The sequence below is a fragment of the Onychomys torridus genome, chromosome 6, assembly GCF_903995425.1.
Source record: "Onychomys torridus chromosome 6, mOncTor1.1, whole genome shotgun sequence".
Classification (NCBI taxonomy): Eukaryota; Metazoa; Chordata; class Mammalia; order Rodentia; family Cricetidae; genus Onychomys; species Onychomys torridus.
In genome coordinates this window covers 122,260,164-122,275,324 of record NC_050448.1, presented here as the reverse complement: position 1 = coordinate 122,275,324, position 15,161 = coordinate 122,260,164, and the positions used below count along the sequence as shown (strand labels likewise).

The window sequence follows — 15,161 nt, the reverse complement described above, 5'->3', positions numbered from 1 at the left end:
TGTTCCAAGAAGACAGCATGTCATCAGCAAAGGACAGATTTCCCTACAGGGTTAAAGCTCAAGTGAGTGAACTGAAAGAAATTGATTTTCTTCTGGGTTTGGAAATGTTATGGTCTAAATATAATACTTTTTCCTTAGCAAAGGCATAAACATTTCTAATCCATAAACAATTAAATGCTAGCTCAATTAACTCAAAATTTACTACTAAACATTTAAAAATATGTATATGTTATCAAGATATACATTATAGCTACAGATATAAAATTAACTTTCCTAATTGGAGCAAGAAAACACTCGAGAAAATAATTACCATTTATGTTTGTATTTAATATGCATAATCTAAAAGACCTTAGATGTCTGAGATGAGAGATGTCAAATTGTGTATGCCTGTAAATACACATAGAATACATCCTATGTTTCGACTGCCTGTCTAGCCCTCTCTGTGGGATTCTGATATGTCTATGAGCATCTATCTCCCTCATTACCCCCCATGTTGAATAGTATTATTAAAATATTTTATACTTTGAAACATCTGATTAGATCTGTACCAGGTCTCTCACATCAAGGTTATTTTTCTTTACTGACCTTGAGATTTAGAGGGAAGAAAGGAAGAAAAATATGGAAGAAAGGTAAGGGTGTTTCTTCATTTCAATTTGTTGTAACTTGTTTACATAATGTGTGAAGTGTGTCTCTAAGGCCATTGATGCATAGCTAGCCAGTTTGCTGGCTCCTGCTTACAGAAGGAAAACAGCTTTGACTGGCCTATCATTCTCTTTTCAAGACAAATGTATGAATCAATGTCCTATACACACTTTTCTGTGTATATATTCAATATCACTGGCAAAACACTTCATTCTAGTCTAGTAAGTTATATTCAAGTATCAGCATACAAATACAAAACTCCTCATAAGAGAAGAGGAAATGAATAAGACCCTGTTTTGTTGCCAGAGGCTACCAGAGCCAATACACAGGAAAGCTGTGCTATTCAGCATTGTGTGTTCCTCAGCTACTGCCTGCCATCAAAGGTGTATATGAAATGCTCCTTTGCTACCCTTGTTCCAAAGTAATAGCACAAAGGTTTTTGTTATTGTTCTTGTTGTTTTGAACAAAGGTAAAAGGAGATAGGAAGAGTTGAAAATACCAGTGCTTTACAAATCAAAGAACCCAGGGTCTCCTTGTCTGCTTTCTGAATCTAAATTCAAAGGGAATTAAAGAACCAACATCAATGAATTCAAAAAGAAAAATTAAATGATTAAATAGTTCTTTTGGGTTTTCCCTAATCCTCAGAAAAATATTAAAGGGGAAGGCTTTAGATGACATTTTTAGTGACATAATGACAAGGGATAAAATCCTGAATACTTCTCACAACAAAGAGGGGTTAATGAAACCCCAAGACTTTGAAATTCCTCCTATTATTCAATAATCCTACCACTTCACCCTTTCCCTTATGAAAATTTTAATAAAACATTTATCTGAAGAAAGGAAATAATGTATTCCTTTGTACCCTGGAAGAAGACTAACTGATGGTTAAATGTACAGAGAAAGGAGAAAGAACAGTTTTGCTTTGTCTGTTTAAAATGTAGACAGTCTGTCAAGTGAGTAAATAATCACTAGAACATAGACTTGAGCGCTAAAGACCTCATGAACACAGCCAAATGGAAGGGCTGTGAAAAAGAGGGTCACATCACTTAACGTCTACATTTTATGAATGTGTTTTTCAAAATAGGGTAGTTCAAAACCTAAGACCACGGCCACTTGTTTGTGTTTGGCCCTCAGTTTGGAACTTCCACAGTTCTACTTTATCTTTTGAAGCTTTGCCCAGTCACTATGTATTCCTTTAACAGATGCTCTGGCAGCTAGGAAGTCGGGGTGAAATCTAGTCTTCTCATTTCCAAGGAATGATGTTATCTAAGGAAAATAAGTATAGCTTTCTTTCTCAGTTACAATGAAAATATTAGACAAATACAACTTAAGTAACTCTTGGGTAGCTCCATTGTATGTATGGACAGGTATGCTTCTGTCTTTTAACATATCCAAGAATGCATCTTAAGAATGTTTCCGAAAGCTTATTTCTGAACTAAGATCTTAAAAATAAATAATAAAGTTTCCATAAGACAAACTCCCACAGCAAATGTTTTGGGCTAAAAGGTCTAAACCAGAATCTCTTGCTCTGGGTACAGAGAGGACTGGAGAATCCTTTCCCACATGGTTCTTTGCTACCCTGTTTCCCCTTTCTCTTCATCTCCCCCTTTCTCCTCAACATTCTCCCTCCCCTCCCCCTCCTCTTCCTCGCCGCTTTATGAGGTCAACACCTATTCTTCCTGCAGGTCTCAGCTGAAATGTTACCCGCCATAGCCGTATGTCCTGAGTTAGAGTCCACAGAAATCTAGAATTCTCTTAGCCCAGGAAAACACAGCAGATAATTTTGTTTAAGGAAATTTCAAGAGCTACACTTCTCAAGAGACTGACTACAATCAGAATGTGGACCATCAAAACCCTTCCAGAGGGGCAGAAGTGATAGCTCGGTGGTTAAGAATGCTTCCTGCTCTTCCAAGAGGACCTGACTTTGAATCCCAGCACCTACACTGCACAGGTCACAACACCAGTAGCTCTAGCATCAGGGGATCCAATACCCTCTTTGGGGCTTTATGGACACCTGCACTCACATGTACATACCCTCAAAAAAAACAAATACACAGAATTTTTAAAATAAAATATATCTTTAATAAAAACCCTCCCAGGGGACTACATGGAACCAAAGGGTTCTTGGGCATGAGCATCCAAGAATAGAAAGACCAGGATATTTGCTGTCTTATACAAAAGACCTGGGCTGAATTTATTGAAACTAGAAAGGAAGATTTATAATTTTTTCAATGTCTCTGGAGGTAGGCAAGATGGCTTATTTGTTTAATCTTATTCCTGTGTATTAACAGACAGAGACAGGAATGGAGCTGTCCTATTGTTATTTAAATTATTTGTCTAATATTTTCCACATAGCTGAGCAAGAAAGCAACATTTTTTTTAATTAAAATCATTCCTTGAGAAATGAAACTAGATTTCTTTCAACCTGTCTTCTTAGCTGTCAGATCAGCTATTAAAGGAGTTCATAATGATGGGGCAAAGCTTCAAAAGATACCGTAGAGTTGTGGAAGATCCAAACTGAGGACCCAACACAAGCAGTACCATGTGGCTTCACAAAGCCAAGGAAGCCTACAGAGCTCAATTGTTTATCTGTCAAAAAAAGCTCAGAGCTAAACATCTAAAACCACCAGCATGAAAGAAATGGGTGTAGAGTGAAGCCATATTGAACTCCAAAGTATTTCTCCTCCACCTGCTCAGGCTTAACTGGCTAAGGATTTGGCTAATGTTGGGGGCTTGAAGTGAAGCATGCTTGGTAAATGCTGGTCAATGACAAATATGTCTGGGAACAGCCAAGAAGACACTTCTCTTAGAGCTCAACTCGGACTTCCTGGGTTTAAATGGAGGCTCATGCAATTTCTATGGGAACCTGGATAATTTACATATTCTGTACATGTTTTAGTTTCTTTGATGCCAAATTAAGATAATAGTAATAGTTTACTCCAGATATTGTATAGTGAATATATGAGCAACTGTCCTATGCTTAGTAAACCATCAATAAGCATGGCTTACCACTGCTGTCAGTATTTGTAGGGAAAGATACCACCAGAAAAATTTGCACAGAATATTATGTTAGTGGCAGGTGAAAAGGAAACTCAGCCAAGCCAGAATGTGTTACCAAGTAGAGTGAGTAAATAAAACCCTGTGATCAATGAAGTCACCAGACATCTACCATTAGATGTTGACACTGGCAAATACTCAGCACTAAGATAAGTAACAAACTGTGTCATAGCCTTCCATGGTTGGCAGGAGCTGAAATCCATATGTAGAAGCAAAGCTAAAGGATCAACAAACAAACCAAACTGCAAAGAGTTCAGATGGAAACATTCCGAAGAGCCATCAATTGGAATGCTTTAGAACACCGATCAAATATTTCACCTAAATCTCTGTAGGGATGTCTTATAGGCAAGATTGTCCTCAGATGGCATCACAAGCCACAATGCTCTTCTACTGATGAATGACATATTAGGGAAAGCACATAGTGCTGAGAAGGGCTCTGCAAAAGGCACAAATGACTCGGAGTCCCAGAGCAGAATAGTATGTTAAGATTTTACAACAGAGATAAGTGTTCTCTGGGCCTCTACATGGGGCTCAAATCATGCAGAATGGACAGATTTTTAAGATATTTGAAAAATGATAGTTTTTCTGGAATATGTACCAAACAGAAGAGTAATGAAAGAAAAGACCAAAGAAGGTAGAATGAGTGTGGTAGACAGCCTGTGTCTGTAGACAAGTTTAGATTCTGATGATAGATGAGGGAAATCACTACAGTTTACGCAATGATCTTTATAATAAAATAAAATAAATAAATGAAACACTGGAGTCAAGACTGCCCAGAAATCTCTTTTATTGCTCATGTATGTATAAGTATGTGTGTTTGTGTGTATGTGTGCAGTATATGTATGTATGTGTGTGTGTGTGTCTGTGTGTGCAATGTGTGTGCATAAGTCTGTTGGTATGTGTGTATGCATGGTGTGGTATGTATATTCTGTATGCATGCACATATGTGCATGGGAAGAAGAGTTTGATGTTGGGTCCCTCCACCAAACTTGATTTTGATTTCTTGATTTTGCTCTACCTTATTTTTGGAAAAAAGGTCTTTCATTGAGCCCAGAGTTCACTATCGACTTACACAAATCAACTTAATTGATGTAAGTTATACTTGAGTACTATAATTATATGCAATAAAAATTCAGATTTTATTTTTTTGTTTTGTTTTGTTTTTTCAAGACAGGGTTTCTCTGTGTAGCTTTGTGCCTTTCCTGGAACTTGCTTTGGAGACCAGGCTGTTTTAAAAGAGTATTATAAAGATATTTGACCATGTCCTTTGTCTGCCTATATAGCTAATAGTAAAACATTTAGAATTGTAGTAACAGAGAATTAAATGACTTCAACTTACCCTGAATCACAGAAACAACTCCATAGACCTTGGCCATGACTCCAGAGTAAGCGATTAAACACCCGGTTGAAAATCCGGTATAAAGCCACTTCTTCAGCATCGGGGACCCTCCAGATCCTTGGAAGAACTGTACGGACACTGGATTTTACTATGTCTAAAACCTAATGGAAAAACAAGTACTTAAAATCTACATATGCATACATGAATCTTAAGTTCGAAGATATTTCTTATCAAAGAAAGGTGTGCGTCACCTCCTGTAGCCCAGGCTGATCCAGACTTTATTATATCACTGAAGCTGGCTTTGAGTTCCTGAGTCACTTGCTTCAACCTCCCAATGCTCACATTATGGGTATGTACCACCATGCGGGCTTAAATGTAAGAGATGAATGTGTGTGTGGAGAGAGGAGGGGAGGGGAGGGGCAAGAGAAAGGACAGGAAGGGAGAGGGGAGGAGAGGGGGGAGGGGAGGAAGAAGAGGGAAACCATAAGAGAAAGGAAGATGAGAAACAGAAACATAGACCAATGCACTTGTGAAAGTCTGTTGATCAGTGATGCTGCTTGAGTAAGAAGAGAGTACCAAGACAAGTGGAGATCTTTCAAAAAAATTTGCTTTATGAAAAAGATCACATGAAGTTGAACCCTTAGTTCACTCAAACCACAAATTCCAACTCTAGAAGAATTGAAATGTTAAAAAATAAACCATTCAAATGTCAATGGGTAAATATCTTTCAGACCCTAAGTAATAAAAAATTTAAGTTGTATGACATCATGATCATATTATTATAAAGAACAGGGATTCATTAGAAATATCCTAAAGGCAGAGACAGACACCATAGCACATTTGTGATCTCATTAATTGAGAGGCAGGACAGGCAGATTCCTGAAGATCACTGGTGTTGCATGAATTGTAATTAGTCTTAATAAAAACCCATAGCCAGATATTAGGGTGAAAGTTGAAAGGTCAGAGAACAAGAGCAAGCTATAGCCACCACCTCTTACCTCACCAACTCCTCAGCCTGAAAGAGCCCATTGAATGAATTACCCTGTTAATTGCTCTTAGATCTGTTATCATTCTCCATTTATCTGATTTCTTTTTAATAACAAATGCAGAAGAATTCCAAGTACTGGTTGATTCTTCAACATGCTGAACATTTAATGCTCTTGTACAAGCTGTTCTAAGGTCTGCAGTTTCTCTGTTGTTAAAGGCCATTGCTTAACACATACAGGCTTGTCTGTTAACCATTTTAAAGGTAGAGTTGTTGGTGTCTTTGAAAGATCAGCAGCTATTGTGCCCTCTCCTTGTACAAGCTGAATGAACAGTGACTGCACTTTATAATACCTTCTAATATTTTTCCCAGAAACATATGTTAGTTCATGGTTTGTTTCTGAGATTGGAGGAAAGTTAATCAGGGTATTCCATTGCTGTAACAAATCACATTCCCATAAATTCATGGATATATTAGCGACATATGGCTCTAATTTTCCTCTCTGTCTTCTAGCCCTATACATTCAACCCATCTCACACTCTGTTTCACTTGAGATAATGCTCCAGTCCCTAAAAGCTGAATATTTACCTCCTGAAGAGGCAAATTTGGATGCCAAGTTTCTGGTGCAATTATTGTTATATCTACATCAATTTCTACAAGACCTTCAATGAAAACATCATTTACTCATATTAGTCTTTATTCACTTATAGAAGTTTGCCAAAAATTTCACTTATGGTTTCTCTTGAATTTTTTGGTCTCTCTTCTGTAGCTGTTCTGTCATCCAGAAGTATGTTTTTGTTTTTGTGTTTGTTTTTGTTTTTGTTTTTTTCAATAGGCATTAGGTTCTTTAATTGCTCTGGGAAGGAGTGTCCTCTATGATGACAGGAAAGACTGAATGGAATTTGACATGGGGTCCTGTGAGAGGCCCCTCAGGGAGTTTCCCTACCACAAAGGCAAAGGACTACCTTGTCTATTCCTTGTTGATCTACATTCATTAGTCCAATGTCTGCCTTTGCCATCCCTTCTACATAATCCAGAAGGGAGGAGCATTCTGTTGGGATTATTCCTTACAAAAAAAAATATTGTTTCTAGGAACACCCTGTTTAAAGTCCATTTTCAGGTGACCTTGTTTACCACAATTGAAACTTTTGACATTAAGATTTTTCTTCAAACCTCTGGAAATCACCTCTCCTATCCAAGCATCATCATGATCATGAGATTCAATACTGATTGTATCTCAGATCCATTCCTCCAAGGGTGTTGATCTTACCTTTAATGGCCTAATTATCCTTTTGCATTGTGCATTAGCATTTTCAAAAGCCAGAGATTCAATTATTATTTGTCTAGTATCTGAATTTGGTATCATTCTATTTACTGCTGAAGTCAGTCTTTGTAAGAAATCAGTGGAAGTTTCTTTTGGGTCCTGTATAACTTTTGTAAATGACTTGATTTTCTTTCCTACTTCTTCAATTCTGTCCCAAGCTTTCAAGGGTGCTATGTAGCATAAAGCCAGCGTGTGACCATCATATAAAGATTATCTTTGTAGATCAGCATAATCGCCCTCTCCAAGACATTGATCTCAGCAAATTTCAATATTCTAGCCCTACTCCATTGTTCAATAGTCTTAGCCTCATCCTTCTACCAGGTCCTCCATTGTAGTTGGGGACCAGCCTCTAATACTGCTATAACCAACTCTTTCCAGTCTTGAGGGATAATTCTATCACAAATTGACCACCAGTTTAACATCTGCTTCACAAAAGGTGAGTGCATGCCATATGAGACTATTGCTTCCTTGAATCTCCTCAAGTCTAACATTTGCACAGGAGTCCATTCAGCTCTTAAACACCCTTGAGGATTCTATCATTTGGTAGATCCTGTAAGGTTCCTGGATAAATTAAGATTGACTGTTTGAAAGCCTTAGACTGTTTCTCTGAACCTTATAATGCAATGTTGAAATTGGTTCTCCTTTAAATTCCTCTGTCTGGTTCTGAATATTTCTATGATCTGTTTTAACAAGTTTTTCTAAAACTTTTATCTTGGCACTCACATTAACCAACTTTTTTAATGATAAAACAGAAATGATCAAACAAGTAATATTTATAATTGACATTACATAAATCCCATCAACATTAATTACCCTCTCATTTAATTGTTCCATTTTCAGACCATTGAATATATTATGAAACAGAGACCAAACTCCTTCCATTGTAATAGTGTTTCCCATTTTTTTAATGTGGGGAAAAAAACTATCTCTCATTTTTTAAAATAATTCTCCTCTTTAAGAAATCCCAACTGACTCACCAAATCTGCTACTAATGATGATTCAGATGACAGTGAAGTGAGGCAGTTGCCTAATGTGGCAGCCACCCAAGGAGGGGGTCCAGTGAAAGCCACAACCCACTGTGAGAGGGAAAAGTGAAAGAGCCAGCTGTCTGCACAAGGAAATATTCAAAAGCAGCTAACTCCTGTGGCTTTTGGAGCCCAAAAGTCTATGAAGTTTGCTGCAGAGAGGCTTCAACAGAAACTTAGCTGGCAGGGTAGGGACTCCAGCCCAGGTTGGGTGGAGATTCTGGCCACATGCAGCTCTGGCCTGAGCCGGTGGCTGCAAAGTCACAGGCAAGTGGTTTTTTCATGAATTCGTGCTCCCAAAGTTAGATGTCAGATGTTGCACAAATCCTTATTGGTCTTAATAAAAACCCAGAGCCAGATGTCAGGGTGAAAGCTGAAAGGTCAGAGAAGAAGAGCAAGCCACAGCCACCACCTCTTACCTCACCAACTCTTCAGCCTGAAAGAGCCCATTGGCTGAATTACCTTGTTATCAGCTCTTAAATCTGTTATCATTTTCCACACTGGCCTGTCCTCTGGGTTCAGTGAGAGGATCCATCTCAAAAACATGAGTTGGGGGCAGGGTGGATGGCTCAGCAGATAAAGGTGCTTGTCACTCAGCAATGAAAGTCTGCTGACCTATGTTCACTCCCCAGCTCACTTGTGAAAGTAGAAGCAAAGAACCACCTCCACAAGGCTTCTCTCTGAGCTCCATGTGTTCACAACAGCTATGCATCCCCCAAACACACACATAATAAGAGCAAATGAAAAATTAATAAGAAAAAATAAGCTGGAGAGAAATCAAGGAAGACTGCTAATGTTGACCTCTGGTCCCCACTAGGATGCATACAATAAATAACATACACACACACACACACACACACACACACACACACACACACACACACATCCACAGCCTCACAGTGTTGTCAATGTGAGGAGCAGATCCCCATTGAGATGGGGCAGTGGGTTCAGGGGTTGCTGTAGGTGTTGGATTCACAAACGTGAAATAAAAGCACAGGCCATCCATAGACTGATGAGGAGACTACTGCAAAACAAGTATTGTAATCAACCTGAACAAATGAGACTCAAGAGGCCCTAAGAAATATGCAAAAAGCTTTTCAAAAAAAATAATCAGGTGCTAGACTCCTAAGCAATGTGCATATCTATTTCCAACAAAGTGTTATAAAGAAGAGATATCAACAAACACAACCATTCTCACTTAAGTTCAATGATTAGTTTTTTCCCTTAACATTTTGCTTTATCAATGTATGAATATTGCCCATAAAAATGAAAGCTAAAGATAAAATAGGGGTAAAAAGAGGGTGCTGCAGAGAGGACTCAGCGGTTAAGAGGGCTTGCTTCTCTTGCAGAGGACCAGAGTTCCAGGCACCCAGGCAGGCAGCTCACAACCCCCTGAAGTCTGGTGGCAGAGGATCTATTACCTTCTTCTGAACTTTTTGAGCACTTGTTTTCACAAGTACATGGAGACTATTGAAGACACAATTGCTGTCTACAGGAATAAACAGTAATTGGAAAGAGGAGCAAGAATCATTTGTTTCTCTAGGCATTTGCTAAATATTAAATGATATTGACTGCTCATGATCAAGTTCAATTTCAAGCAAACACCCATTTAAAACTCAATTTGGTAAAACCCATTTTTAAACTAATATTGTTCTTTCTGGCAGAATACCACACCAGCTACAGCTCCTCACAGCAAAGTGTGTGAGCCGCACTGTGGCTTCACTTCCCTTCATCCTGGTCTATTATTGTGACGTAGGGACAGAAATGCACATCCTGCAGTATGTTGAGGTGTGTCAGCAAGCACAGAGAACAGAAGAGAGATAATGATAGATGCTATCCTGGATAATGACTCCTTAATTACAAAGAAGATTTAAAAAAACACTCTCATATGAATAATTCACAAAAATACTGATATAATATTCATATCAGGCATCAATTTAATTTATGCTATTTTAAATTTCATTTAAGCTATTCATTTAATGCTTTGCAATATTTAATGTAGAAAGCAGGACTCATGATTGGTGCAATGTAAGAATGAACAGTAGCAGAAAACATGATAAAAATTTAAATCATTTCTCAATTTTCTTTTCTACTTTCTGTCACAATGTATTAGTGAGTAATATAATGGGCCAAAAATCATAATTCAAGAATGAAAGAATAAAAAAGTAGCCAAGTACAGGTTATCATAAGTTAATCTCAAGAATAAATGAGTTATATAAAATAATAGAATTAAACAATTCTATTAATACTCAGGATTTAAACATTACCCTAAGCAACTAGTTTTTACATTATATTATAAGAGACATTTATCTTTCAAATAAAAAGGAATTTGAGATTAGGATGTATTTATTCCTTCCTCTTTAAATATACCCCCTGGTGACCACATGTGATTTACAAGAACGAGACAGAAGGATAACCAGTGTCTGCCCTGTGCCAAGCATTGTGCAAAGCATACTATTTAAGAGACTCTCTGGTTCAAGAGTCTACATGTATTTTATTCTTAGACTCAGGGAAAATTTAAGAGCATGATAGTCTCATATCCTAACCCACATATACCTGTAAGCGAGGGACACAGACTTAGAGAAAGCCTCCATTCTACAACTAGCACTCCCCACCAATATGGACCTGGGGAAAATCTTCAGTCATGACAACTACTGTGCAAGCCCCACAGCTCCGGAGAGCTTTCCCCATGTGGGGGAGTTAGGTGACATCTGGTCAATGTAGATGCTTGCTCCTTTCCACAGATCATCATGAGGAGCTCTGATTCCCCTTGGATTCTCCTTGTTTTCTGTTTTCAAGAAGCCTCCTCTGAAGGCAAGCTTTGGTCTTAGGAGAGGGGATGCGTTAGAAGGATCCACTTCGATAGTTTAAAGAACCCAAATGTTTCCTCTTTGTAATTCTGAAACCTCAAACAAGCTCTTTGCTAACAGTGTGTGCATGTTCACCTGGGGAATTCTGTATCTTAAGACAGCATCACTTGCTAGGAACAGCCTACTTTCCACTAACCCACTGCAGGGTCCCTCAGTGAACAGATTTTCTTCTACCAGTCACCTGATTTTAACTTCCCATCTAATTAATAACAGAATCGATGCCCTGCCCAGTCATACATGTCCCCAAAGGCTTAGGACAAGGTCTACCACTTACCGACTGCTTATGAAGTGAAACCTATGCAGATGAGGTTAAAAACTAGAGCTTAGATTTATTCTACGCATGTCTGAATATATTAAGTCCTTAAATCTCAAAACAAAAACATAACATAAGCACTGCTGGTCCATGGCCCCTTTCCAAAACCTCTGAGGCTAGAGTACATGATCACATATATTAATATTTCTATAGGAAAAGATTAAAATATTGAAAGCAGGATATAGAGATAATGTTATTTCCTATCAGATCATGGTCAGCAACTGAGTTCAAATGTTAAGCTTTGCCATCCAATGATTAGGTAAACTTTCAAGTTGCTAAAACATTTTGGATCTTTTAAGTGACAAATCAGGTCCAGAACAGAAAGCAACTTCTATAAGATGACAGAACACTCAGGTCTCAGCCTCTCCCAACACTGCCACACAGTTTTGTCTTCTCAAAGGCCAACAGCAGAAGCCTGGGAGACAAACCCTGACTATCTCTTCTTAGATTCCAACCTATTCTAAAACAGTGATGCTTGGGAAGATAGGTGGAGTCACTGTACAGCCAAGGGCACTAGACACCTCCTTCTTGTCTTTTGTGCCCATTGGGTTTGGAATGGATTTCTTAAAGGCTTGGAGGACAAGGCAAGGATAGTTGCATCATTAGCAAACTACCCACAGGAAGGCAGAGGGCATGCAGACCAGAAATCAGACCCATACTGGGATGAGAGAAAACCTATTGCTTATTCAGTTAGTGATTTACTTTTAGATTCCTGGTATGACCTTGTTATACAACAATAGATAGAAGCTAAAGAGGGTTTTTTGTTAGTTTGTTGTGAGAAGTGGGACCTCCTGTATGCCACAGTGGCCTTAAACTTGTTATAGAGCTGAGGATAACAGTGAACTTATGATCCTCCTGCCTCCACTGCCCGAGTGCTGAGATTACAAGCACGTGATATCATGTCCAGCTGGGGATCGAACCTAGAGCTTTGTGCATGCTAGGCAAGCCTCTACCCACCATGTTATACCCCCAGCCCAGATGCTGAATCATTTGTAAAGTATAATAATAAATGACCATAAAGGTGTCCTTGTGCTTATCTGTGGGCCCAAGAACAGCTAACCTATAGAATGTAAGTATCATTTATTTGTAAAATGACTTTTCCAAGCATCCCAATCCAACATTAAGCTCTCTGAGGGAAAAGTAAATGGAAGATTCAGTGAATGGTGACATTAATAAAATGAAAAGCTTTGTCTTTGTATGAAATATAGCACATCTGAAGGCATAAAACACACAGACAAATACATATTTTTGCAAGTACAGATGTTGAGTGACAAACTGCCCCATATGGCTGAGCAGTTGGTCCTAAATTAAAATAATGGCAAGAGGTGAAGATGGTTTCGAAGCAACATTAAAATCACTGTGTGCTGCACTAATGATGCGTGCAGCCACTGTGGCTATAGGGTAAAGGCATATTTGCTGACACGAAATGAACCACTAAGAACAGCATCCTGTCAGCCCAAATGAAAAAGAGATGGGAAACAGCAGCTCCAAAACACATGCAAAAGCAGCAGCAGCTAAGGTAGGTGTGAAAACAAATTTGCTACCAAGAAGTGCTAATAAACAAGGGTCTATTAGAAACTCTAAAACAAATGCAAATAGAATATGACATGACTGATTTCTCTCTACCCCCCATCTTCCTTTGTGCCTAGATGTGGCAATGGAGAATGTGCTCTTCAGCAAATTGGGCATTCTTCACAGCCCATCAACAAAGCAGCATACTCATGCTTCGTATATATTCCTTACAGAATGTCTGAAGCATAGCTCTGGGCAGAAAGCTAGGCTGCGTAACTGCAGGTTTACCACAACCTGATGTTAAGTAAGACTAACTATTCCCATCTTGACCCACTGAGGACTCCCCACCCACTGAGCTCCAGGAATTCAATGTATATTTTATACCCATTGTATTTTATACCCATTAAGGAAAACATGAAGAAAGGCAAGTAATTTCATTTTCCAAGAAAATACATACATGTACACACACACACACACACACACACACACTCAGGGAAAGCATGTGGAGTCTCTGTGTCTAGCAAGCTAAGTTCTGAAATTCACTGCACTCTAATGAACCGTCAACAATGTCAGTGTCCCGCAACCAAAAAGTGGGATGAATAAGACCTTCCACAATGGCCTCACAAAGGAAGTACAAACACTTAGGATGTGCCAAACCCTCCAGAGTATCTTCAGAATTCATGCTGAAATGAGAAAATGAGTGAATTTTCATAGCCCCAACAGCACCTAGCAGAGTTCATAGATAAAACTGGCAATCAATAAATGCTTGTCAAATTAAATCAACACATAACCTGGGTGACAGCCATGGATACAGGCAACTTGGATAAACCTGTTTCATCTGATGCTTTCCCATTTAGAATCACCTGTGTAGTCAACTACTGCCTATGTGCTACCTAGGCTGCTCCAAGCCAAGAACTGAGTGAGCATGGCTGGGACAAAGCCCTGCCCTCCTGCCCAGAGCCAACCTTCCACCATGCAGTTTTGTCTACCCTCTCCATCAGCCTGGCCAAAACTGGATTAGCTTAAACTTGAGGTGATTTCCATCTGATCCAGCCACTTTTGTTCACATGCGTCTGACCTGCACTCCAGCTGAAGTCCTCTCCCCTCGTCTCTCCCCCACCCCACCCCTGCCTCCTTCAGATCCCTCCCCATTATCATCTTAGGTGTTCCCCATGGAAACCTCCTTCACTTCTAATTATCCCTGCTTAGCAACTGCCTCCCAGTGGAATAAAGTGGCAGAGCTCTCCAGTGATGATTGACTATTATCACAGCTGAAAGAATGATGCATCTGATTAATCAAATTCTAATATGTTAATTAAACCTTTGGTTTTCTAAATGGGTAACATTTTATAACATCTGACTCTACATTCCATGTCTGCCTTACATTTCTATATTTCTTGTCTTGGATATATTTTCTAGCTTTATAAGGAAATAACACCAGATTAGACACAGATCAACATGGTAAGTCACCAGGCCATAACATTCTACACAGAATTCCATACACAGGTTCAAGTGCATACAGAGTTTCACTTTCTCACAAGAACTGTCCAGTGCCTAGAGCTACAAATCTCAGAGAAGGTCTAATAAGCCACTCAGGAGTAAGAGTAGAAGCATACCAAACCCAAATCCATACTTCCCTAAGCCCAGGGTCTCTTTCCACCTCCTCACACTGACTCTCATTCTCCATATAAAGCTTGCTTTTCAATGTACTTTGGCTTGTTATATTAGCTCGCTCCTTATCAAAAGAACATAGTTTAGTCAGTCATTTGTTATTCATTCCACTTCTGATGTCATTGGAAATAAACTTGCAATAGAGACAAGATGGAGAAAAATTATTTATATACCAAATTTATAATATAGATAAATCAGTCATGTTATATGTCCTAATGATCCTTAACATGATAATTCAACACTTTTATTCCTGCCTGAGGTAACTTTTAAACATTTCAGGTAAATTAATTTCCATACTCAGGATTAAGCAGAAGAAATGTTTAAAAATTCAATTAAAACAATAAGTCTTTGTTTACAATGAAACTCAGTACCTCCCTTGTTGGCTGCTGTGATGAACTGTGTTCATGGGTGTGTTTGTCCACA

General features: G+C 38.7%; 1 protein-coding gene across 1 annotated transcript in view; it reads right to left on the bottom strand.

Moving 5' to 3' along the window:
* Ttll7 (tubulin tyrosine ligase like 7) overlaps nucleotides 1-15,161 on the bottom strand; it is a 134,249-nt gene that overhangs the window by 24,343 nt on the left and 94,745 nt on the right. The window contains exon 20 of the mRNA XM_036189481.1: nucleotides 5,039-5,199. Coding sequence (XP_036045374.1) covers nucleotides 5,039-5,199 — 161 coding nt within the window. The remainder of the gene's footprint in view (nucleotides 1-5,038; nucleotides 5,200-15,161) is intronic.